The 27,978-nt window shown below is 42.6% G+C and overlaps 1 protein-coding gene across 1 annotated transcript in view; it reads left to right on the forward strand.

Annotated features, from left to right (window-relative positions):
- LOC126236487 (venom protease-like) overlaps window positions 1-27,978 on the forward strand; it is a 217,535-nt gene that overhangs the window by 125,699 nt on the left and 63,858 nt on the right. The window contains exon 3 of the mRNA XM_049945837.1: window positions 26,785-26,867. Within this exon, the coding sequence (XP_049801794.1) occupies window positions 26,804-26,867 (64 nt within the window). The 5' untranslated portion in view covers window positions 26,785-26,803. The remainder of the gene's footprint in view (window positions 1-26,784; window positions 26,868-27,978) is intronic.

Genomic DNA, 27,978 nt, shown 5'->3' on the forward strand with positions numbered 1-27,978 from the left:
GACCAACGCGGGCAGTGATGTCCAACCGCAGGCCCGATAGGCTACGATTCCCAACACGTGCTAATAGACCTTTCTCCTTCTTACACGAAGCACAAAATGATCTGTTCTCAAACAAGCACCATTAAATTGCGGTTTCTAAGCGTAATGTTTCCTCATACAAAGACTCTAGACAGCGTCATTCCTACATACTTAGTACCGTTGCGCTGCAATGCCAATCATTAGCCAATCGAAGCAATTTCGTGTTTGTTGCCTGCTGACTTCATGGTGTAATTTTAATGGGCACCAGCGTATTAGGCGAAACAATTCTACACCTAAATCCACATACGTGCAAGCATTGTGAAGTGCGTGGCATAACATAACACGTTAGGGTTTCTCCTCCTTCCAGTCATGTATGAAGCATGAAAAGAATGCCTCTTTAAACACTTCCGTGTGTGTTGTAATTAATCTAACCTTTTCCTCAAGATTCCTACAGAAGTGATACGTAGGGGGTTGAAGAATCTCTCTAGATTCTCCACTGAATATTGGTTCTCGAAATTTCGTAAGTAGAATTTTGCGGAATAATAGGCGTCTCTCTTCAAGAGGTTTTCCAGTGTTCTTGTACCGTTCTCCAGTAAGTCAAACAAACCTGTGACCTTTCGTGCCGCCTTTCTTTGTATGAATTCAGTACCCCCTATTAGTACTATGGGTCCCACACACTTGAGCAATATTGTAACATGGGACCCACAATTGATTTGTAAGCGGTCACATTTTATAAGCCTGACTATATGTTTCTAGTATCGTGCCAACGAGCCGAAATCTGCCACCTGCCTTCCTTAGACTGAGCCGATGTGATCATTTCATTTCACATCCCTACAAACTGTTACATCCGGGTATTTGTATGAGTTGACGGACTGTAACTGTGAATCATTAATATTGTAGTCATATGATATTATTTCCGAAAAGTGTGTATCAAGTAGCAGAACCTTGATTGATAACATTTTTACAGACAGTGCTCAGGCTGCCACAATTACACTACTGGCCATTAAAATTGCTACACCACGAAGATGACGTGCTACAGACGCGAAATTTAACCGACAGGAAGAAGATTCTGTGATATGCAAATGATTAGCTTTTCAGAGCATTCACACAAGGTTGGCGCCGGTGGCGACACCTACAACGTGCTGACATGAGGAAAGTTTCCAACCGATTTCTCATACACAAACAGCAGTTGACCGGCGTTGCCTGTTGAAACGTTATTGTGATGCCTCGTGTAAGGAGGAGAAATGCGTACCATCACGTTTCCGACTTTGATAAAGGTCGGACTGTAGACTATCGCGATTGCGGTTTATCGTATCGCGACATTGCTGCTCGCGTTGGTCGAGATCCAGTGACTGTTAGCAGAATATGGAATCGATGGGTTCAGGACGGTAATACGGAACGCCGTGCTGGATCCCAACGGCCTCATATCACTAGCAGTCGAGATGACAGGCATCTTATCCGCATGGCTGTAACGGATCGTGCAGCCACGTCTCGATTTCTGAGTCAACAGATGGGGACGTTTGCAAGACAACAACCATCTGCACGAAAAGTTCGACGACGTTTGCAGCAGCATGGACTATCAGCTCGGAGACCATGGCTGCGGTTAGCCTCGACGCTGCATCACAGACAGGAGCGCCTACGATGGTGTACTCAATGACGAATCTGGGTGCACGAATGGCAAAACGTCATTTTTTCGGATGAATCCAGGTTCTGTTTACAGCATCATGATGGTCGCATCCGTGTTGGGCGACATCGTGGTGAACGCACATTGGAAGCGTGTATTCGTCATCGCCATACTGGCGTATCACCCGGCGTGATGGTATGGGGTGCCATTGGTTACACGTCTCGGTCACCTCTTGTTCGCATTGACGGCACTTTGAACAGTGGACGTTACATTTCAGATGTGTTACGACCCGTGGCTCTACCCTTCAAGCTATCCCTGCGAAACCCTACATTTCAGCAGGATAATGCACGACCGCATGTTGCAGGTGCTGTACGGGCCTTTCTGGATACAGAAAATGTTCGACTGCTGTCCTGGCCAGCACATTCTCCAGATCTCTCACCAATTGAAAACGTCTGGTCAATGGTGGCCGAGCAACTGGCTTGTCACAATACGCCAGTCACTACTCTTGATGAACTGTGGTATCGCGTTGAAGCTGCATGGGCAGCTGTACCTGTACACGCCATCCAAGCTCTGTTTGACTCAATGCCCAGGCGCATCAAGGCCGTTATTAGGCCAGAGGTGGTTGTTCTAGGTATTGATTACTCAGGATCTATGCACCCAAATTGCGTGAAAATGTAATCACATGTCAGTTCTAGTATAATATATTTGTCCAATGAATACCCGTTTATCATCTGCATTTCTTCTTGGTGTAGCAATTTTAATTGCCAGTAGTGTAATTATACCAAACTGTTAATAGACTATCTGATTAAGATGCACAATTAATGTAAATAAACAAGTAGCACCTTAAAGCACTGAGGCATGTTCGTACATGGGAGTGACGCTTATCAATAAGAAAAGGGTACATTCTATAAAATGCCGTAATATTTTAAGGAAAACAAAATATCCAGAAATATAGAAGTACTGACGAAACTAATAATGCAGATAATAATATTAAAACCATATGAAATATTGTGAAACAGGAGACAGGAGACCATTCAGTGTACAAGAGTCCTTAACAATCAAATTAAATGACAATGGTGTGGCTGATAATTCACAAATCGCAATTATTTTACTCTCAGTTTCTAAATATGACAACTAAAATAGTATTAAATTATTCGACTGAAAAGCAAGAGAATATATTAAAAATGTCATTCCACGAAAGTTTAAGCAATTAGAAACAGCACAAGCATCCTTCACTGACATTAACACAACTACAAAAATCGTAAAAACAAAAGCTCATATTATGATGATGGGATTTCAATCACAGTTCTGAAAAGTTTTTCTAGAGTTGTAAGTAAAGTCCTTAGTGACATACGAAATGGTTCATTCGCACAAGGAGTTTTATCAGATAGATTAAAATACCAGCATGAAATTGTTAAATCTACTTATAAGAAAGGTGACAAAAGAAATTTAAACAATTATCGTCCAGTTTCCTTACTGACTTTTCCAAAATATTCGAAAAACGTAATGCACTGGAGAGTAGTCTCACAATTCAGTATAAACAATTCACTTAGCAGTTCACAATTTAGATTACAGAAGGATTGCTCGACTGAGAATATTTATACATTCACTTACTAAACATTACAACCCTTAAATAATGAAATATCACCAGTTAGTATTTTTTTATCGTTCCAAAACATTTGAATGTGTAGGGTTATGTTATGCTCTTAAAAAAAATTAAGTTGTATCGAACTGATGGCTTTACACACAACTGGTATGAATCATACTTAATGAACAGAATGCAAAAAGTCATGCTGAATAATTGAAACCATGTCGGAAGGAGAGAAAATTTTGGTCACTGTGGAGAAATCATAAAGGAAATCCCACAAGGTTTCAATTTTGGGGCAACTCATATTCGTTCTAAATGTGAATGGCCTTCCACTTAACATTCATCATGCAGAATTGGCACATTTTGCAGACGAGTGTCCTTTTAGAGAGAAATTAATAGATTGTTAATGGTGTTTTTGAAAGACTTGTTAAGTGATTCTCTAAAAATGCATCCTTCCACAGTTTAAGAAGAATAGTGATGTCCATGTCTACAAAACTAGAGGAAAAAATGACCTTTGCTACCCATTACTGAAGCTGTCAATGGCTCAAAACGGAGTCAAATATGCAAAAAAAAAAAAAAAAAAAAATTATCAACTGCCCAATTAAATAAAAAGTCTGACAGGTAGAAAAGTACGGGTACGTTTTGAATCTAACCTAAAATAATTTCTCCTAGACAATTTCTCCTACTCAATGGACGAATTATTATTTAAAAGCTGGTAACCTATAAAAGAAAGGTACTTCTTAAGTGTATTGCAAGAGTACGCGAGAAAGACTAAAAGTAATATTTTCCTCAATGTTAAAACTAATTGCGTATACATATTCTGTAAACTGATCCATTCCACATTATTTCGATAAAAGATTCGTTTAAATGATCTATGGAACATGTAACCAACTAAATAACTAATTAACATTACCATTCTTGTCACCATTTCGAAATCTTAACAACACCTTTTTGAATAGTTCTGCAGATTTTTTTTCAGACAGAACTTTATAACAGATAATTGCATCACGTGCGAGAAGTTTGAGGTTGGTGTTAATATTACCTGAGAGCTCATTAATATACAATGTTTGCAGCAAGGTTCACTGCATACTTCCTTAGGATACGCCTGAAGTTACTTCTGCTTCTGTCGATGTCTCTGAAGCCAAGATGACGCGCTGCGCCCTGCCTATCAAGAAATCCTCAACCCAGTCACAAATTTTGTTTAACACCCCATATATTCGTCCTTTTGTTAATAAATGTTAGGGTGGTAGTATAATTCCTCTGTGAGTTTTATAATAACGTCTTCTGTGAAACTAAGAAGGTTTTCTTTCCTTTTGTTACGTATACATTTACGACATCTGTTTGTCATCTTCAGTGGGTCTCAATTTATTTCGGTGAAAACATGTTAGAGGTTTAACTTCTTTACTACATTAATGTTTTAGGTATACAAACTATATGACGCAGTTTTATTTTGTTGTGATTGTACACCAAGTGCATCCTATAAGTTTTGGGTTTAATTAAGCGCCTTGTTATTATACAATTTATTCCTTAACAACATGTCACATACTAATCAACAAGAAAGATCATAGGTATGGCACTTGTATAGGCAATGCGGTGTTCTTTCGTTGACTAATGATTTTAATTTCCATTCCTTTACAGGTTCGGCTTTCTACAGCGTGAGAAGAAAGAGATAATAGGAGTCAAAAATAGTGAACCACATTCTTCTCTCTTAAAGTTGTTTTCGAATTCATACGACCAGACATAACAACTCTCCAGGCTCCAGTGTATTGAAAAATCTATAACGTTTTCTTGTGATAAAAACTGATTTCCGGCTCTTCCACAAAAATTCAGTATATACAAATCCAGAGAAAGTATTGCAATTCCTTTACATATTCGATAAACATTGTTTGTCACAATCTTGGAAATGGCTAACGTCCAGAAACCGTGTTTAAGCTTCAACGAAGAATAAAAACATTATTTGTGTTATGAGTTTTCCATATTAGATACCAGTCTGATAAACTTAATTACATTCAAATCAGTTCCATTTACCCACTCGTTACAAAAATTACGATGAACGTCTCACAGAAAAAACCTTGACAATGTGGTTCAAATGGCTCTGAGAACTATGGGACTCAACTGCTGAGGTCATTAGTCCCCTAGAACTTAGAACTAGTTAAACCAAGGACTTCACAAACAACCATGCCCGAGGCAGGATTCGAACCTGCGACCGTAGCGGTCTTGCGGTTCCAGACTGCAGCGCCTTTGACAATGTGTGACCGTTGCTCTGAGGGACGATGGCCTTCCGTCCATTACGGCTTGTGACCAGATATTCGAGAGCACGACCCGTCTTCAAAGAAGTCCCGTGATCAGCCGTTACATAAAAAGAAAAAAATACAGTTTCTGTAGGGATATAACAAACACATGTCTTACAACTTGTAAAATTGTTTGTATATACAATGGGTCAACGATTACTGGCAGCGAGTGTCACGGAAAATTTCATTACACTACAGTAACAAAAGGAAAGAAAAACTTTGTTGTTTTGTAGAGGACGTTGTTACAGAATCCATATGGAATTTATAGTACTACGCCAGAGTTTATTATGAAAAGTCTGATACATGGGGTAATCAAACAAAATTTGTGACTAGGTTGAGGATTTTATCTTGGATGGAGAGTCATCTACAGGAGTAGTAGTAACTTCTTTGCAAAAAAATATTCTTCCAGAGATTGTGTCTGAGAGTTTGTATATATTTCTCGAGGAAATCTCTTCGTTTATTTAACTGAGTGTGGCAAGCAATACATGGTCCAGTCACAGACCACCACCTAAGTTCGACGCCAACATGCAATACCCACTCACAGACGGCAGATGGCAGCACTAGGAGTGGAAAATATATAAGGCATGTCGGGTGTCGCGGAAAACTGCCCCCATCCCAGGGTCGAACACCGAACGCTACCTAGGCGACACTCTGGACCAGCGCCTGACGTGGAAGGCGAACATCAGGGAAGTAGGGGGTAAAGCGCTTGGCAGATTGTGCTTGTTGTACCCCTTACTCAACCCAGCGGTGACCCTGTCTCCAGACTGCGGCGTAACTCTGTACCTGACACTAATCAGGCCAGTGTTAAGAGTACGCTGCTGAGGTGTGGGGCAACGCGGCCGACTCGTCCATCGCAAAGCTGCAGACGGTCCAGAACAAGGCGCTTAGGTTAGCACTTCACCTGCCACGAGACTTCAGCACCGGACAACTCCACAGAGTAGAGGGAGTACCGCTGCTCAAACACCGATTCCGGCAGGCGGCGCATTGTTTTTATGCGGCAGCCCGTATGTCGGAGAACGACCTCGTCCGCAACTTGGGCAACCAAGTGCACTGGCGCCCGACCACAAGGTGGCCAGACCTGCTGCTGGAGTAAAGGCACGCCGCAACAGTAGCCAGAAGAACTACTGGAAGCAACACAACCGTGAGGACGATTCAAACGAGAAGACACTCATTTGCAAATGTACCATCCAGATATCCCGACCGCGAACTCAGTTTCTTACAACAGCTACTTCTCTATCGATGTGTCGATGTATGTTGTACGCAGATGTGGTCAGACTGATCTCACATTTTAACCTACGGAGACCATTGTCAATCCAAGAATATTCCTGCCCAAATCCGACAATAATCAATGTCAGCTTCAATGAGTCATTTTCTTAGTCTGTCGGACCAACTCTCAACGCTATGTTTACTGTTTCACGCCGAGGTCTCCCTCTGAACCGAAACAACTACATATAAATGCAGATTTCTGTCTCCTAACACATCCACCATCTCAGTGATCTTCAGCATTTTCAGCGGGGTAGCCTAATACTCAAGCAAGTTATTGCTAGTCAAGTTACTATTGTCTGAGAAAGGACACTCAGTTCGCAGAACATTGTCTGTATTTCAACGGCAAACCGACACAGCGCGTCTATGGTAGTGTCTGCTATTCAAGTTGGATCAGGATTTCCGAGATGCTAAAAATCTTACTAAACGAAGTTGGAAGTTTGAAGTTTCCTGGTCCATTCATGAAAGACACGTCAAAGACCGATTTCTGATTTTCTCGTCGTGATAATTTTGCGAAACGTGTGTGCAAGGAAATAAAATGTTGCACAGCTCTGCTTGGAACGTGGGTCTTTGAATGGACTATAATCAACAACTAAGGCATTCATACGGACTTTCATTCGTTTTAATTCATCATCTTCATCTTCTCTTCAGGTATTAAGCAGGAATTGTCTGTTACGGTACCCATATCGGTAGGGGGCTTCCTCTGTCTCTTCTCCCATGGCACTTATAATTTCTTGGTTTTAAGTGAAGTCTCTCACTCTCCGTTCTTTGTAGATGTTCGTTCCATTTTCTTCTGTAATCTCGAATTTTATCATTGAGGCTAAAGATTTTCAGATCTTCTTTAATATCTTGATTTCTTAGCCAGTCTTCTCTTGTGCAACCTTTAACGCTTCTAAGGAATTTCATTTCTTGTGCCTGAATCCGGCTTTCTTGCTTCTTCGTAATCACCCAGGTCTCACTTCCATAGAGCGGTGTGGGAACTGCAACAGTTTTGTAAAATTTAATTTGAGTATCTTTCCTGGTTTTGTTTTTTACGTTTCTGTTAATTGTTCCACATACCCGGCTGAATTTACTAAGCTTAATTTCAATATCTCTGCTGTAGTCATATGTCATTTCACATCCGAGATAATTTAAATGGTTTACTTGCTCTAAAATCTTCTGATCTATAACTATTTTGTTTCTGATCGGTTCTTTCCCCATGAAGGCCATTGTCTTAGTTTTTTCTTTTGAAACTTTCATGTAAATTTTATGCTATTATCACAGCATCATCAGCATCTAGTAAATTATTTAAAAGAACGATCCTTTCTAGGTAGATGCCTTTCTGAAATTCTGATTTCCCTATAGGTATTATTTTATTAATGTAGATGCTGAACAAAGTTGGATAGATGTAGCAGCCTTGTCGTACTCCTTTGTTAGTTGGTATCCCATTAGTTGTTTTACCATTGAGATCTAGAGTGATATTTGTGTCTTGATATAAACTTTTTGTCGTATTTACTAGATGATTTGGATATCCGCGATTCGTCATTATTACCCAAAGTTTCTGTCTATTGACATTTTCTAATTTGATAATAACACCTTGTATAATATTATCGTATGAAAATTCGAGCTCCAACAATCATGTAATACGTATTGGTATGTTATGTTTCAAGGGTGTCTGCTTCTACATTTAATAATTAAATCTTTATCATATACGGTGTTTTTAAGCCTGTACTGAAAGAACTACGCACAAATGTAGATTTAGTCTCCTAAAACATCCTCTAGCACAGTGATCTTTAGCGTTTTCAGCGGCGAAGAAGAATGCTCAAGCCAATGTTGTGATGAATAAATTCCAGAGGTTGGCATAGCATTTCTCCGAGTCTTTAAGGAGACGTCAAGATGAAATGCGTGACACACATAACATCAGAGCTCCTTTGGTCTAAGTCATGGATTTGAAATACATATGAACTGTAGATAAAAATGTCGCTGTATGAAGTTACTTGCGCATTGTGCTGTGCCTACAGTCTGTGTGTGTGTGTGTGTGTGTGTGTACCCTTACATCCCTTACATATCATTTTCTAACATGGATTTTACAAAGAGTATTAACAGGAATAACATTACCATCGATCGTAAATCGATCGCGTCAATCGATTTGTTTATAGTCCGACAGTACCCTCTGAACCGGTAAGCATCTACAAGAGCGCGGAGGTTGAAATTTGTCCTCTAAATATTATAGTTAAATTTCCCGTACGGATAATTTAAAATCATTGGCTTTGTGTAAAACGATTAATAGACCTGATTAATCAATCTGATGTTCTTCTGATACTTTTTTGGTAAATAAATTAAACGGCACTTTCGGAATTTGCTTTAACAAGTATCTCCACACCACTACGTAGTTTCCGTACTTGGTCCACATTAGCACTGGAGGAACGTCCGTGTGCAGACAAAAGGGACAAGGTGGACGGTACGGTATATGGTACTGACAAACACATACATTACTAAGGTTGTACGCTCTTGCTTAGCTGTGGCAGGTCGTAAGTTACCTGCACACATGGCTTGGGTACGCCCCAGAACCTTTTATAGACGACCTGCCGAGAGCCGTGTAGCGTGAGTCACGTACCGTACGTGTTACGACCTGTGCGTCCAAGACCGGGTTACTGGTAGTTGAGAAAGGACACTCATTTCGCATAAAATGAAGATACCAATTCTGTTATGTCGTTCCGGCACAGCACACCACTATGTTTTCTACCGCCGCAGCGAATTATACTTTGTATTTCAATTCCACACGCACCTAATTCCAGTTGTACAACAGTTTTTCCACGATTTATTTATCATCTCAAATAAAGGAAACACCTGAATCCGACTTGTCTACATTCGACTACAAGGGCGCTCAAGCTTTCTTTTCTTTTGGCGGCCAGTAAGAAAATAATTTGGGCAGTGCTCTTTCGTAATGTTGGCACAACGTGCGCCTACATCTAAACTCCGCAAGCCATCTTCAGATGCGTTGCGCGTGATACTTTGTCGACCACCTCGCACCGGGTAAATGATCCCGTGCCGAAACGACCGCTTTTCTTTGGATATTCTGTATCTCACTTGTGAATCCCAGATTCAAAAACGAGTGTTTTTCAAGCACGATATGCTACTTTTACTTATGATGAGGGCAGCTGCAATTCTTAAGCAACAGCATGGTCCCTCTGTAAGTGTTCCTGAATGTCATTACGGATTTTAGACGAATCGCCTATAAACAGCAGCATCCGCGAACAGGTCCATGAACATTCCGCCGTAAACGATCAGGTCACACACACAGTAATTGTCCTCCATCACTCGCGTGGCGTAAACCAGAAGTCGTTTTCTCATTACACGATTTCCACCCGTCAAGAACGATGTGCTGAATTCTGTTTGCTAGGATCACAAAACTTGCCCGTTATTCCGTTTGCTCGCATTCGGTCAATAGGCCATAACGCGGAATTATATCAAACGCTTCCTGGAAATTTCATCATCCATGCCACACAACATTAATGTATCAAATTTATTCACAAATGGTTCAAATGGCTCTAAGCACTATGGGACTTAAACATCTGAGGTCATCAGTCCCCTAGACGTAGAACTACTTAAACCTAACTAACCTAAGGACTTCGCACACATCCATGCCCGTGGCAGGATTTGAACCTGCGACCGTAGCAGCAGCGCTGTTCCGGACTGAAGCGCCTAGAACCGGTCGGCCTCATCGGCCGCCATTTATTGAATTTTTCGTCGAAATGATGAAATGCCGTCATTAGAAGTTAGTTACCCACTTATTCGTGTTACCTACCGCGCAGCGTGCTAGCTCGAAAGACAGGGAAGTGTGCCAGACATTCCGAATACTCACGGCGGAGTAACGACTGTTGGTCTCGAACACCAGATAGTCTGAGTGGTATTTAGGTGGTCTTCCACGCTCGTGCATGGACATGCCGGGCTGGTCTCCAATCTACGCCTCAGAAAGTACGATACACGAACATTTAAAAACAGGTTTCACGATTCACAGACAGGTGGCGCAGATGACTTTCCTCCCTATACTAATTGACCGTTGTGGTGACAGGAACGGTATTTGGACGCAAAGTTAAATTTAAATAAATTTTTCTAATCACCCCCCACGACAAGATAAACGCTTAAGAAATAATTACTGAAATCGAGACTGTCAAAGACTTTAGTATGTAATTTAGAAAGTGACTACCGGTTTTTTCTATTTAACATTAATCTTGAAGTTAACCTTCATTAAGGTTAGAGTTGCCTTCGTTATTGTGACTTTTCCAGTATTTGTGGTATTCATTGCACAATAATAGCGGATCCGCGAAGAAAACACTCAGCTCGATGTAGTCCTTTTTGACCCCTAAATGTGGATATCTTATCTCTAAGCAGCAAAAGCTGTTGATTTTTGTGTTATCTTCAGGGTGAGTACGTATGATGTCATTCCACAGACGCTTTGGTTTGGTGTAGAAGTTCGTAGAGTTTTTTCATAAGTTTAATAAATAAAACAGATACATATAACAGAGACTTTAGTTATCAATAATATATTATTCTCCTTCACTATTTACAACAGTCTGACAACGCTGAGCTAACTTCTCGATTCCGCGTCTATAGAAATCACGTGGTTATGGGGCGAAGAACTCGTCGACCTATTTTCGGAAAGCATTTTCATCCAGAAAGGAAGTTCCTGGAAAGTTGTTCGATACAGAGAGGACAAGCTGAAAAATCTGAGGGCGCAAGATCAGGTGAATAAGGTGGGTACGGAATGGCTTCCCAAACCCATTCCTGCATAGTGTTTTTTGTCAGTCTAGCAGAATGCGGACGGATGTTATCGTGAACTGGCATTACTTCACGCAGTTTTTCTGGTCGGTGTCGCCTCAGTTGTTGACAATAAAAGTCAGCAGCGATGGTTACACCTCACTGAAGCAACCCGTAGTACACCGCACCATCGCTGTTTCATCAGATGCAGATGCTTTACATTATCTTTTGTGAATGCATGTAGATCTCTGTACGGGGAGTCGGTGCTTTGTTTGGGCTCAAACATTTCTTTCTCATCACTAGTAACGATGCAGGATAGAAATAGTCGGTGTTGTTCACGAACCAACTGATGACGAACATAGAGATATACATGTGGTCGTTCGCTGATTTTTATGATTTTTGGCTTAGAGCATGCGATACCCACACACCCGATTTTTGAACCTTCCCCATTGTATGCAAATGGCGCACGGTTGTGGAATGATCACAGTTCGTCACACTTGCCAGTGCTCGAGTACACTGAAATGGATCATTGAGGTTTAACGCGTTAAAACGATCTACATCAAACTCCGAAGGTCTTCCTAAATAAGGAGCACCTCTAATGTCAAAACGATCTTCCTTAAGACGAAAAAACCATTTTATTGCTGTGATCTGTACAGTGGGATTATCTTCAAACATGGCGCTGCTATCACCCCTCTATTGTAGTCAAACAGAACAATATGTCAGAAATGTTCCGATTTCTTCACTTGGCGCCCCATTTTCTACAATCCACAGCTCTACTCCCTATCTCAAGATGACAAAAATGACAACATGTAAACTCAAATAGCAACGGTGAACTACAAACAAAAAGTGACAGTCGACAAATAAACCTATAGAACCGGAATACCAGCAAAAAAAAAAAAAAAAAAAAAAAAAGAACGCTACGAACTGCTGTGCCAATCTAATACACACAAAACAAAACATGTTTGAGAGTTGGTCGATATTCGACGCAGACAATCATTTTCATGTTTCACAACAACAGATTCCACACTTGACCTAATATGAAACATTAATGGCCATTTTCAACTCTGTGAACACGACAGTGTCGTAACTGAAATTTAGTAAACTGTAGCACACCTTGTAAGCAACAGAGAAAACGGCAGTTCCATCTAGTTTCAGAAACTAACTATCCAGTCACTCGCAATCTACCATAAATTTTCATATAATTATCGCAGGGATTTTCTGTGATGATTGTACTAAGTATAACAATCATTTTACTTTGGATCAGTATTGTTTAATACAGGGTAATCAGAAACTGTCTGGCAAGCTAGTAAGGTGTTGCAAGGTAGGTTGAGCCGAGAAATAAGAAAAAATTCGGTACGTTGCACCGCTTCCGATTTAATTAGCATTAGCGTTAGCCAATCAGGTCGTTACGCGCGAAAATTCAAGAACTTGCTCGCGCTAAAATGCGGTAATGCACAGACATCTGTGTGTCGGTGAGTTACCACTTGTACAGATGTTCATAACCAGTTAAAATATGCCTGTTTCGGAAGTAATAAATTTAAGCTTCGAGAGCAAAAGCAACTTTTTTCAGTTTTGAGGAAATCAAACGAATAACGCGTTTGGTGACACTGCCTCTGGCAGGCTGTTTGAATTTGCGCACGCAACGTACCTGATTGGCTAACTTCAGTGCTAATTAAGTCGGAAACGGCGCAACGTATCGAATTTTTTCCTTAACGGTTTTTCTCAGCACACCTACCTTTCAACACCCTTACATACTTTTCAGACTGTTTCTGACCAACCTTTATACGTAAGAATGACTTCACTAGGAGGGCATTACTACATAGGACGTACTATTTTATAAGACCATTAATTTACAAGTATCATCTATATTTTTATTTAAACATGACACTTTTTTAATCGCTTCGATCCATTTTTCCCCGTCATTTAATATGAAATCACCACGTGTACACTGATCAGCCATAACATTGTGACCACCGACTTACTATCCATACAAACCCGTCCATGCGACAGCAGCGTCGCCTGGCGAGGAACGACTGCTAGTCAGACACACGTATGTAGTATTTATGAGCGTGCTGTCCATGTGTAGAATTGGGAAGGCGCGCGATCTGAGTCTGACCAAGGGCTGGTTGTGATAGTCCAGAGACTCGGCCTGAGCATTTCGGAAACTGTACGACTTGTCAGGTGTTCGACGATTGCTGTGGTGAGTGTCTTCAATATGTGGCGAAACCAAGGTGAAACCACTTCCAGACGTCGTGGGGTTGGGAAGCCACCCCTCATTGCAGATGTCGGACGTAGTAGGCTGGTCAGACTGGTAAAACGGGACAGGTGAGAGCTGTGGTAGAGTACGAGTGTGTCTGGATACACAGTGCACCCAACACGCCCAAAGATGGGCCCCCGCAGCCGATGACCCATGCATGTGCCAATGTTAACACCACCAAATCGTAAACTACGACGGAAATGGGCACATGACCAGCGGAACTGGACGTCGGCGCAATGGTAGAGCGTTGCATGGTCTGATGAATCTCCATCTTCTTCATCATGCCGAAGGGGGAGCGCGAATCCCTCGCCTTCCAGGGAAACAGCTCTTTTGACACCTGTACTCTGGGTCGAACAAAAACTGGCGGCAGCTCCATTATGCTCTGGGGGACATTCACGTGGACATCCATGGGTCCAGTGGAGCTCGTGTAAGGCACCATGACGGCCTAGGCGTATTGTACACTGGTTGCACACCACACACACCCCTTCATGACGATCAAGTTTCCCGACAGCAGTAGCATTTTTCAGCAAGATAATGCCCTATGTCACAGGGCTAGGAGTGTAATGGAGTGGTTCGAAGAACACATTGGCGAGTTCCATTTGATGTCCTGGTCCCCTAACTCGTCGCCAAATCTGAACCCGATCGAAAACGTCTGGGATGTGATTGCACATGACGCCAGAGCTCATAGCCCCCTCCCCAGAAATTAGGTGAGGTGTGTGTGCAGATGTGGTTCCGAGTCCCTCCAGCGACCTACCAAGGCCTCATTGCTTCCATGCCATGACGCGTCGAGCTGTTGTGCGCGCCAAAGGTGGACATACCGGCAATTAGGTAGGTGGTCATAACGTCTTGACTGGTCAGTGGACACACACACTGAAAGCACAAATAACCCTCCCCCCTCCCACCTTCCCCCAATTCCGTGGCAGGACTCAGATTTGCAATCTCCTCTGCACAGCAGGAGACAGTGATGCCACCCCACGACGTCACAGTCCGTGAACTTCTCAGTAATCTTGTCCTTCAACAAGTCAGCGCTTCCTTGTGAGCAGTAAACGTGTCGTGCGTCAGAATACGTGAGCTGCGTCGCACTTGCGTGTAGCTGAATCCACTATGATTTCGAAGAAAGCTGTGGTTAAATCTGTCCTCTGAGAGGTCACATTGTATGCCAGTGTGACGTCAACTCTCCACATTCGCACGCGCGCAGCAGGCGTGAACCAGTGTGTTGGCGGGTATCAGTCATCGCCAGTCGTGACTCACGTACGCAAGACAGTCCTTGTCCGAAAACAACTACCTTTCGTATTTCTGATGCGGCTATCATTCAGTTATTACAGAATGTATCTTTCAATCTTCAGTGGAACTTCCATCCTGATTAATGTTGTATGCTGGACCGGGACCCGAATTCCGTATTGCAAGAGAGCGTCAGAGCTTTTTCGTAACTAGGATACAGATAAAGCTACTAGCAACCTCTGAGTTTGGAAGCAAGAGATTCAGTTTCAAAAGTGACTATGTTTCGTTTCTGGTACTAACTAAATATTATGGGCTACATGTTTGGTTTTGTTTTGACGCTGAGTATTTAGTTAATCCACAGATCTACTTGCATCCGTAAACATTGTGTACAACGCGGTACTACCGGAAATGTAGGATTCTGATGAACATCATTGTCCTAAATTAGATGCAGTGTTGTGTACATGTTTTTGAGATGTTGTTGTAGACAATAACGAAAATACAAAGAGACTAAACGGATCAAGGTGGTTACGAAAAAAACTTCAAAATTGGAAGTGATTATATGGAATAATAAACTGATTGTTATTGCGGAAATGTGGACATCGTGCTGTTGCCAAGTCTCAATACAAGCAAGATTAGTTGCAATCCTGTTAGGTGTAATGTTGTACAATAATTTGTAGTGTTTGGGGCCCGCTGCGTAGCATGTGTTTTTTAAGGACATTATGCAATTACGATTTCAAAAATGCTGCTAAACCAGATTGTTTTATTCGTTACAACAGGCCTATTTCGGAAAATAGCCATCGCCAGGTTATCTGTAAGTAAATGGTGCATAATTATGATACAATATTTCTAACATTATAGGAAAATATTAATTAGAAAACATTTTTATAAAATTTGTCACATACATCGAATGGGTTTGACATCCATACGTTATCGTGGTTCTGTCCTGTCTCTCTGTTTTAGTTACACTCCATTAGTCTTTAGGAGTAATAACGGTTGGTTGTACTAGATCTTATTGGCTATTTGATATAATTTTCAATTTGTCTTCCTTTTCTTTAGAGCAATAATTATACTACAAATTATTTGACTCATTGCATGCTTACAATCAATTTTGTTTACTATGATGTAATGTCGTAATATTTTATGCCTACAACCGTTCTCTTGATTGACAATTTCACTAAATTTTAATAAATCCAATTAATCTCACGTATGTAACAAATTTTATAGATATGTTTTCTAGTTAATATTTACCTTTAATGTTAGAAATATTGTATCAACACCATGTTAAATTCACATACAGATAACCTGACGACGGCTATGTGCCAAAATAGGCCTATTGTAACGAATAAAATGATCTGACTTGGCAACGGTTTTGGAATCGTAATTACATGATTGTACAATAATGTTTATAAAAACTGCAGTGGCAAGATCAGTACAACTGAATGGCAAAAAAGTGAAACACACAGAAGACACGGACAATGTCGACGTAACTTGGTACACATAGAGGTACCGTATGTTTGAAATCATGGCCCGATGTAAGAGAGGGCCCGAAGGCCCTAATCAGATCAGATTAAATTATTAATAAGTAAATGATAAGAGTTGCAGTACTCTGTGACACGTAGAACGGCACTGTTTTATTAGTGTTGTACGTGTTTAGTGTTGTTGCTAGGCCTGTTAGGGTACATAAAGGACGTGAACAGCGTCAGATGTTTAGTGATCACGGTGAAGGCCACAAAGATTCCGCGTACTCGTCTAAGACCGCTTTATGAGCACCTGACAGTTTGAAAGGGGCCTTCATTGTCGGTTTCCTTCTGGTTGGCCGGCCGCGGTGGCCGACCGGTTCTAGGCGCGTAAGTCCAGAACCGCGCAACTGCTACGGTCGCAGGTTCGAATCCTCTCTCGGGCATGGATTTGTGTGATGTCCTTAGGTTAGTTAGGTTTAAGTAGTTCTAAGTTCTAGGGGACTGATGGTCTCAGATGTTAAGTCCCATAGTGCTCAGAGCCATTTGAACCATTTTCCATTTGGCTGGCTGGTCGAATCGTGCAATATCCAGATTTGTAGGGCGTTCGCTTGTGACAGGGGCCGTATTTTGGACGGAGTAGGGAGAGCAGGCATATTCGTCAACGTTCCGGTTGACAACATCTGTCCACCAAAAGGGAGGATTGTCGTATTGCGCGTCGAGCACGTCGCAACATCCGACATCTGCGCCCGGCATCCGATTACAAGAAATGGACTCCTCTGTGTCATCCCACACCACAGGCCGGAGACTAGCAACAGTCGGATTAGGGAACCACCGTAACGGCTGCGTTTGGTGTGGTGTCGTGGCTGGGAAGAGTGGACTGTTGACGAATGGCGTTACATTGTGTTCAGCGACCGCAGGCCACGGCTGTTAGTGATTCTACATCAATACGCCAGAAGGCTCCTGACGGTGTGTGGCGGATGGTACTTCTGGTACCACTAATTGATCACCCCTTTCCTGTTCCACTCGCGAATGGCAAGTGGGAAGAATGATTGTCGGTAAGCCCCTTTACTAACCCTGTGATGAGAGAACTCTGACGGCACAACAGTATATCACGGACATCGGAGTGCATGAGGCAGTGCGGAGAGTATTGAAATTTAGTCTAGGACAATGGAGCAGTGACTGGTGATCAGGAACTGTACGCTACCACCTCTCCTTCATATACCGGCCAAATTCTTGTAGTGATAATTTCACCCACCACCGGGATGAAACCATACCTTCCATCGAGTCAAGTGCCACCGCACAGGCGTGAGCTAGCGACCTCGGCTACAGAAACGGTTCGTGAAAGAAATAGAAAGATGGGAACCGTCTGCCGCCACACAGCCCACTCTGTCATACACCACATAGGGGATCGCAGCGCTCGTCGCCGACGTGTACCGAATCACCATCAGCAGTGCGGCACGCCCTCCGCTCCCACTGATGCTGTGCAGATGCACCCATGTCAGCCAAGAATTCTCAGCGCAGTGTTACAATCTCAGCCGCAGAAGCTGGTAATTGCAAGAAGAGTTAAGCCCTGTTTCTACAGCATATAATCACGTGTTTTATTTTCGATAAGAGGACTGTTTTGTTTACTTTGTTTAATATGCTGCTGACGGTCGAGTTTATCCCAATATTCAGCGGGTAGGCAGCCATCTTTATCCGTTCCAGTATTTTAGTTATTTCTGCATTGAATACCATCAGATGAAGCGTGATCTTTGTATGGATGTATGTGGACTGTGGAAAAGGAGGAGGAGAAGAAAGAAGCAGAAGCACTAGAGGTGTAGATATGAAGAACCTGGACTGAAATAAAATCCAATAAACAAATACGGAACGAAATTAAAGAGAGCAGGACATTGCTTAAGATAACACAGTTAAGAAAAACTAAATTAATTGGGCACTTAATTCCTCACAGTATCTTCACCGAAAAAAATGACCTTAGAAGGAAAATCCTGCGAAAAAAATGAAGAGGCAGGTCCAGAACTCAGTATTGCAAAGTGTTGTCAGTGAAATGAACTGCAGCAACTAGAACCAGATTAAAAAGGCGGTGATAGTCAAAAGGAGTGCTACATCAGCGAGACATCGCTTTTAGTGTCTAATTACCTCATACCCGAGCAAACCTTGGTAGGATGCGTTATTCACATCGGTTAATACACTCACAGTATAATAATATGACGATCGTTGCCAAAGCTAGCGGACGGAAGTGCCTGGTCATGCATACTACTGGTGCAGCTCAGCTGTTGGTTTACTCGTAGTGCTCTGATGACATGCAGGCAAATGCATTTACTCTCCAACGTAATCGTGTGTCACTTTAAAAAACCAAAAGAACAGCAGGTTGTGTTTGGTGTCGTTCTAACCAAGGCCACACATGATTCGTTTAGGAGGGAGTAACATCGGCGCTGTGCCAGGAACAAAACAGCGTTCAAGGATTGGAAACTGCGATGCATTACTCTCGTGCCGGGAGGAACATATTACAAGCAAGAGATAGGAAGACGCGCAGGGTCGACTTCAATGTGCCGTCGACGGTGAGGTCATTAGAGACGTACATCTAGCAGGACGAAAGTTGGAAGAAAAGGCGGAGGGGGCTTGAGGAGCAAAAATCGAGTGTGGAATTGTTTTAAAAATCCTAAAATTCGATTTAATTGTTTTGTGGAAACCATTCCAACACTGCATGAAGCGACTTAGGAAAACCATAGAATCTGGATGGTCGGACAAAAATCTGAGTGCAGCTCCTTCCAAACGTGAGTCCATGCTGTCAACCACAGCTCACCTCTCTCAGACGCTCAAGTTATGTTTTCTGAGAAGTTCCCCGTGGACATGGAAAGTACTCCTGCTCGGCCAGCTGTGTCTGCTACACAACCCGCCAAAGTAATTTACCTGTGAAACTCTGTTTGTGTACTGTCGATGCTTGAAGGTCGACGACTCTAAACATTCCGTGCAGAACATGTTGCTACAGAAACATCACCAAGGTGTGAGAGACAGGTATAACGAAGAGGCATAGACGAGGCGTAATTTGACGAAAGAGGAAACAAAAAATGCATTCACAGCTGCGCATGCGGGCAACCTAAAACTGTAGAATAGAATGGTAACGTCGAAGACTCGAACCCGGATTTTCCGCTTGTCACGAGCGGTCGCCTTAGCCATTTCGGCTATCCGCGCACTGAGTCCAGGTCCGGTACAAATTTTCGACGGTGTCATTCCATTTTACAGTTGGACGCTGCCCGAATTCGCATTTGCCAATACATTTCCTGTATTTTATAACATCTGTAGTCGCCGAAGTGCCATGCATGCCCGAAGGAACTTTCCAAAGTACTTCTTACAAACACAGGCATTGCAATATCGTAAAAATGTAATCATTTCCTTGACACAGTTCAGGTTAAGGCATGCAGTACTTACAGACTCATAATTCCCAAAGTAGAAGTTACTGTGTCGTCGTACGTTCTTCCTTTAGTCGCCATTCAAGTGTAAATGTGGAATTTCAGTGAAATGATTGAACCAAAGTGGAGTGCAACAGTACGCGTACATGGCAAGAACAACATGTGGGCATGCTCCGTCATTATCGGTATAACATCACCGCAGTAGTCCAGTTCCAAAAGTCAAAGTAATGGATGACATTCTCTAGGTCTTTGCAAAGAGCTGTTACAATCCGTCTGTTTTACTCACTTCATTCAAACTCTACATCTGCATGATAAGTAAGGGAAAGCCACAAATCAAAGATACACACAAGTTATTTACAGATAAAATCTATGACATTAAATTGTAATGTTATGTCAAGAATGGAAACAGCTGACCATAAAGAAAGAAGAAATTTAGTTAAAAATTTAAATTAGTAAAAAAAATTACGTTGAAAAATATATACAGGGTGTTACAAAAAGGTACGGCCAAACTTTCAGGAAACATTCCTCACACACAAATAAAGAAAAGATGTTATACGGACATGTGTCCGGAAACGTTTAATTTCCATGTTAGAGCTCATTTTAGTTTCGTCAGTATGTACTGTACTTCCTCGATTCACCGCCAGTTGGCCCAATTGAAGGACGCAATTGTGCAATCACGTCATCAACACAGATTTTCTGTGAACGTTTGGGCAGGCATTGTTGGTGATGTCTTGTTGGGCCCCATGTTCTTCCACCTACGCTCAATGGAGCACGTTATCATGATTTGATACGGGATACTCTACCTGTGCTGCTAGAACATGTGCCTTTACAAGCACGACACAACATGTGGTTCATGCACGATGGAGCTCCTGCAAATTTCAGTCGAAGTGTTCGTACGCTGCTCAACAACAGATTCGGTGACCGATGGATTGGTAGAGGAGGACCAATTCCATGGCCTCCACGCTCTCCTGACCTCAACCCTCTTGACTTCCATTTATGGGGGCATTTGAAAGCTCTTGTCTACGCAACCCCGGTACCAAATGTAGAGACTCTTCGTGCTCGTATTGTGGACGGCTGTGATACAATACGCCATTCTCCAGGGCTGCATCAGCGCATGAGGGATTCCATGCGACGGAGGGTGGATGCATGTATCCTCGCTAACGGAGGACATTTTGAACATTTCCTGTAACAAAGTGTTTGAAGTCACGCTGGTACGTTGTGTTGCTGTGTGTTTCCATTCCATGATTAATCTGATTTGAAGAGAAGTAATAAAATGAGCTCTAACATGGAAACTAAGCGTTTCCGGACACATGTCCACATAAAATATTTTCTTTCTTTGTGTGTGAGGAATGTTTCCTGAAAGTTTGGCCGTACCTTTTTGTAACACCCTGTATATGTGAGCATACATGAATACATTACTTCGAATATTTGATTAACATTTTTGTAAATAATACCTCGTGTATGATTGAATCTGCTGGTCACAATTGTTTGTTCCACGATGTTTTCTCAGCGACTTCTGGATATACGGTCTTCAGACGAATTAACATTTAGTCGTCGAGTGCACACAAGTGCAGAACTTTACAGGTAACTGATCTTGATGGGTGGTGCTACCGACTAATCTCCTAGTTGTAAAATTATTTTTATTCGGGTTTAGTCTTTCGAACTCTTACTTTCCTTGTCAGTATCAGTACAGCGCTTCAGTCTGGAACCGCGCGACCGCTAGAGTCGCAGGTTCGAATCCTGACTCGGACATGGATGTGTGTGATGTCCTTAGGTTAGTTAGGTTTAAGTAGTTCTAAGTTCTAGGGGACTGATGATCTCAGATGTTAAGTCCCATAGTGCTCAGAGCCATTTGAACCATTTTTTATCAGTACAGGGGGCGCAGTAATTGTGACACTTTTCTTGTATTCGTGGTGATTGCGAGGAAACCGCCGCCTAGACAAAATTTTCTTTGTTCCCTCAGTCATTTCAGTCGAGTCCTGTTGTAGTTCTTGGTATACACCTTCTTTTCGACTCTAATGGAGTCAGTGTCGTAATTATATTAAATTCTGATAATAATTATTTTAGAGGAGCCAGTTTATATATGATATTCAACATCAAAGTTTTTAAAATTAAATATTTAAAGTCCCACATCCTGGATTCGCCTCAAGTGAATATCCAAAATCACGAAAAACCTAAACGAGAACAGCAGGACAGGGAGTTGCAATTTCTCTGAATCGCTGTTTTCTCTTGTTCGGTCTCGATTCAAAGATAGCTTCGAATCGCTGCGATGGCCGATATTTATCAGATGTGGATCGGTCGACTTCATACCCTGTCTCACGAATGGAGTAGGTCAGAAGTGCGGTAGCATTGAAAGGTGTCACAAACTGAACTTAAAAGTGTGCAGACAGATGGGACGCGTGAGCCGGAATAGACAAAAAGGATTCATTTTATTGAAATATTTACAGTTAGTAAAGCAGCCGTGGCGACTTAACAGTAACATGCGCCAAACGAATCGGGACAGGTAGCGTGAACACATGGCAGCAGCGCATGGGTGTTGGCTGACGTCACACGTGAGACGTAAGTGTTAACAAAGAGGACTTCAACGTTAGCCGGTCAGTTACATCGTCAGTGGCTTATCCCAGAACAGACTTAAAGTAGGGTGCAGATTTGAATGTGCTTGCAGTGTTTCGTAAGTTGTCTTAAAAAATTCCAAATCTTCATTAGCTGGCTTACATTCGTTCTCAGGCTATAAATTAGCTCAAGTTTACGGTTTCTTTTATTAATTTAATTAGATATCATTCAACATGATGTTTTTCGCTCTCTCCCTCTTGAATTTAAGTGGGTTTATGCACGTTGACTTAACACTTATGAGACTCATTAATTAAGGATGGACAGTGCTCAAACTGCAGATCCTTGCTTTAAGTTACTTCCAACTCTTTTCGAAGGAAACCACAGAGTATCCCTCCCTCCCCGCAAGTCTTGTCGCTCAGCCATGGCCCAATGATCAGCAACGTTTACTTCCATACGTCTTTGCCCTCAAACGCCGAAGCGTGCGCCTGACAGGTAGGCTGCCCTGCGCATCAATGTCTGGAGTGCACTATTACACTCCTGGAAATTGAAATAAGAACACCGTGAATTCATTGTCCCAGGAAGGGGAAACTTTATTGACACATTCCTGGGGTCAGATACATGATCACACTGACAGAACCACAGGAACATAGACACAGGCAACAGAGCATGCACAATGTCGGCACTAGTACAGTGTATATCCACCTTTCGCAGCAATGCAGGCTGCTATTCTCCCATGGAGACGATCGTAGAGATGCTGGATGTAGTCCTGTGGAACGGCTTGCCATGCCATTTCCACCTGGCGCCTCAGTTGGACCAGCGTTCGTGCTGGACGTGCAGACCGCGTGAGACGACGCTTCATCCAGTCCCAAACATGCTCAATGGGGGACAGATCCGGAGATCTTGCTGGCCAGGGTAGTTGACTTACACCTTCTAGAGCACGTTGGGTGGCACGGGATACATGCGGACGTGCATTGTCCTGTTGGAACAGCAAGTTCCCTTGCCGGTCTAGGAATGGTAGAACGATGGGTTCGATGACGGTTTGGATGTACCGTGCACTATTCAGTGTCCCCTCGACGATCACCAGTGGTGTACGGCCAGTGTAGGAGATCGCTCCCCACACCATGATGCCGGGTGTTGGCCCTGTGTGCCTCGGTCGTATGCAGTCCTGATTGTGGCGCTCACCTGCACGGCGCCAAACACGCATACGACCATCATTGGCACCAAGGCAGAAGCGACTCTCATCGCTGAAGACGACACGTCTCCATTCGTCCCTCCATTCACGCCTGTCGCGACACCACTGGAGGCGGGCTGCACGATGTTGGGGCGTGAGCGGAAGACGGCCTAACGGTGTGCGGGACCGTAGCCCAGCTTCATGGAGACGGTTGCGAATGGTCCTCGCCGATACCCCAGGAGCAACAGTGTCCCTAATTTGCTGGGAAGTGGCGGTGCGGTCCCCTACGGCACTGCGTAGGATCATACGGTCTTGGCGTGCATCCGTGCGTCGCTGCGGTCCGGTCCCAGGTCGACGGGCACGTGCACCTTCCGCCGACCACTGGCGACAACATCGATGTACTGTGGAGACCTCACGCCCCACGTGTTGAGCAATTCGGCGGTACGTCCACCCGGCCTCCCGCATGCCCACTATACGCCCTCGCTCAAAGTCCGTCAACTGCACATACGGTTCACGTCCACGCTGTCGCGGCATGCTACCAGTGTTAAAGACTGCGATGGAGCTCCGTATGCCACGGCAAACTGGCTGACACTGACGGGGGCGGTGCACAAATGCTGCGCAGCTAGCGCCATTCGACGGCCAACACCGCGGTTCCTGGTGTGTCCGCTGTGCCGTGCGTGTGATCATTGCTTGTACAGCCCTCTCGCAGTGTCCGGAGCAAGTATGGTGGGTCTGACACACCGGTGTCAATGTGTTCTTTTTTCCATTTCCAGGAGTGTATATACGCATGTGTACCCGGTCGTTAATTCGGACAGAAACGTTTTGACCGATTGTTTCTTTTTTTGTATTCATGCAAAATACTAAAATCTCGATGTTTCAGCCCCGTTATTTGCTCCGTATAATGTATCAAGAACGTGTCGTGGTCCACGAAGAGACCCCGCTGCCGCTGTCTACGACCAGGCAAGCTATGTCTGCCGCGAGATGATGCTATCGGTGACGGCGGACGTGCCGCAATTTCCTCACCAACTATATTTTTGAAATTAATTTCAGACACGTTAGATGTCTTGCTTACCATCTAAACCTGCCCCCTTATTCCCACAAACAGACCCTGAAGATCTGGGGAGAAAAGCTAAAACGATAATACGTACAAGGTATGAGAATTGCTACTTCATGCCAGATGAAACACATTGGTGTCCAGAGGGACAGCGCAAATATTCAAAAGTGAATTAAATACACTGAAATGAAATGAATGGATCGACGAGGATGAAATCAACGACTATGGAAAGACATGAAATCATAATGGCGCAAACTGTCCCGATGTGCTGAACTTGTGATGAACACTTTGCTGACGATTGAAAATTTGTGTCGGACTGGAACTCGAACCTGGATTTCCCGTTTTTTGCGAACAGCTGTCATAAACACTGGGCTATCTGGTTACGATACCAGGTTTGGCTCAAACTGATTGTCGCTGATTTTTGGGGCTTCCGGTCACGCGGTTTTAGGACCACGTGATTTGAACGTAATTCTGCATCTAGGGCTGAAAAGAGTGGCTGAAAGGAGACATTTTGCCTTTGAAATAATGTATAGTGTCACTTTGATTTCAAAAATGGCTCTGAGCACTATGGGACTTAACTTCTGAGGTCATCAGTCCCCTAAAGCTTAGAACTACTTAAACCTAACTAACCTAAGGACATCAGACACATCCATGCCCGAGGCAGGATTCGAACCTGCGACCGTAGCGGTCACGCGGTTCCAGACTGTAGCGTCTAGAACTGCTCGGCCACTCCGGCTGGCCACTTTGATTTACAAGCTATTCAAGATAAAAACCTGTACTGTTATCCTCGCCCACTTACCCCGACAAACACAAAAGAGACCTGGTGCCAGAGCGAAGGTTCAAAAGGGAGAGAATTTAAAAAAAAAAAACAGCGAGAGTAAGAACAGTGATTATTGCCTCGTCGATGACGAGGTTATTAGAGACAAACCTCCAGCTCAGATCAGATATGGAAGGAACAGGAAATCAGCCAGACCATTTTCAAAGGAGCCATCCTGGCAGTACTGGATGTGTCCTGAGGAAACCACAGAAATTTTAAATCTGGATCTTTGGATGTGGGTTATGCGACTCCTCGGAGGGCGCAGAAACCTCAGATGTTTGTGAATAAATACCAAGAAATCAATAGATCGAAAAAGAAGAAAATAAGATGTACTCTAAGAAACGTATAAAAATTTTGGTTATCACATCTCTTAGGTTCAATTACTGTCAATCGCAGTTCTGAAAGTGAACGTAAAATGACAGTAACATTTAATAGATCTGATACGTTGATATATAACTCATTTTAGTGAATCAGAGTGTGTATTATTCAATGCTGTAAGTCAAGATAAATTGTCTGGTAGCAGTAATAAAACTCTAAGGGAACCCTTCAAGCTGAATTGAATCAAGTGGAACAGACTAAGAGGCATAGTCTTACGAAATTTGGAAGAAACTGTTTGTAAGAACTCATCTGAACCACACTACTGTGGATAAGGTTACTTTTAATTCTCCAGTTCGCGGAACACCTATGTGTTGATCTCAGGTAGGAGCCAGTGGTAAGCATAGTAATTAATCATGGAATTTTCGTTTGCACCATGTTGACTACATGAAGAAATAACAGTTTTCTCCACAGACACAGATGATAAAATTTATTTCGTGCACTTTTAAGAAATTAGATCAGCATATATTGAAATGATGTTGGGAAACTATGAGATATTTGTGTGGCCAGGCTCTAATTTGAACCATGCTCCATCCTGTACAAATCGGCTACGAAGGACAGACTCCGGCCTAAGTGGGGTGTTGAAAATCTGCGCAACATTCATTCGTTCAGGACGCAGCGAAAACTTTCTTTCGTAATATCTCTTAAGGTTAGTGCAGATTTCCTTCTTTGTCTTCTTTACACAGTAACTGAACTTACGTTACAACACGATGTACACCTATCTATAAGATCCGATATACTCCCCAAGACGGCAGATCCTACTGCTGGCGTAGCACATGACGTTAATCAATGCGCTTCGTTATTGGGATAACTGATGCCTGTTAGTTTTCAGTTCATTAACGTCCTCTTAACCTCTTGACTACAATATGTTATAGACTTCTGATTTGTACTATTTTTCTACTTTCAAGACTGTGTTTGTTGATATTGTTGTTTTTGTTGTAGGTCTGGCGACAGGACAACAATGGTTTTTCAGAGGGCTGCTTTGACTCTCCTGCTGGCTGTACTTCTTGCTGCGAAATCAGAAGGTACTTGGACATGTAGTGAGCTGAAAATATATTTCTTGTAATAATTCCTACTGTTATTTGCAGTTATACTTCCCATCATAGGATAATGTAGCCGTCATCGAGGAGGAAGGCTCGCTTTTTAAGCAAGATAAACGAGGTGAACGCTACTTTTATAGAGAACAGCGTTCTAAACAGGATGCGGTCACTTACGTTTTCTTTAAGACTGTTGGACGATGACTGTATACTGATCCTACCCACTCGTCTTACTGAACCAGTTCTGTACTTTGGGCATAGAAGTTAAAACACTAACTTGCCGTGAAACAAGCTAATGTTACCCTCTGAGAGGATTTGGAAGATTGACCTCACGAGTGTCTAATGGACAAAGGCATCGGGCTATAATTTTAAATATGGTGAAATAAACAGAAAAAACTTGGGAGTTAATGAAAGTGGTAAAATCATAAGTGAATGAAAAAAAAATGAACGGTCGCCATCCCAATTAGGCACGTTAATTTGGAAATATATGTTTAAGAAAATTGAATATTGGTTATTGAAGTTACTTTCATTAATATTTCCCTTTGAATGGCACACAGGATACAACAAACTGACACAGTGCACTCTGAACTGCGTGTAGCCGCGGTTACCAATAATGCACACACCAGTAATTATAGAAGGCAAATTTGCACCAAGCTCATATTAATGACAGATACACTCAAGGTCATCACTTAATCAAATACTGAAATGGTAGTGCATGAAGTGCAGAACTAAATTTGGACATGTGGGGCTTCTATCTTAACTGACATGAAAGAAAAAAAAAAACAAGTAAAGATAAATCGTATCATAAATACACTGTTTAGACTCCTCTACATATATCAGTTTTCCTTAGCAGCAGTAATAGTTCCATTTTCTTTCTAATAAGTGGAGAATGTGATGGGTACCGCTAAACTAGTATATTTTCACTAACCAAGCTTTATGATTATTCTAGTGGAAAAGAGTAAGTCAAACAAAACTAATCATTCACTTCACTTGGTGTAGTTCTTAATTTACTTTGCAAGACAATAAAATTCAACACTGAGCTTAATTAACTTCAAAAACGGAACCATTCATAATAGAAATCAAAACCACAGTATTTTTA

The sequence above is a fragment of the Schistocerca nitens genome, chromosome 1 (assembly GCF_023898315.1).
Source record: "Schistocerca nitens isolate TAMUIC-IGC-003100 chromosome 1, iqSchNite1.1, whole genome shotgun sequence".
NCBI classification, from domain to species: domain Eukaryota; kingdom Metazoa; phylum Arthropoda; class Insecta; order Orthoptera; family Acrididae; genus Schistocerca; species Schistocerca nitens.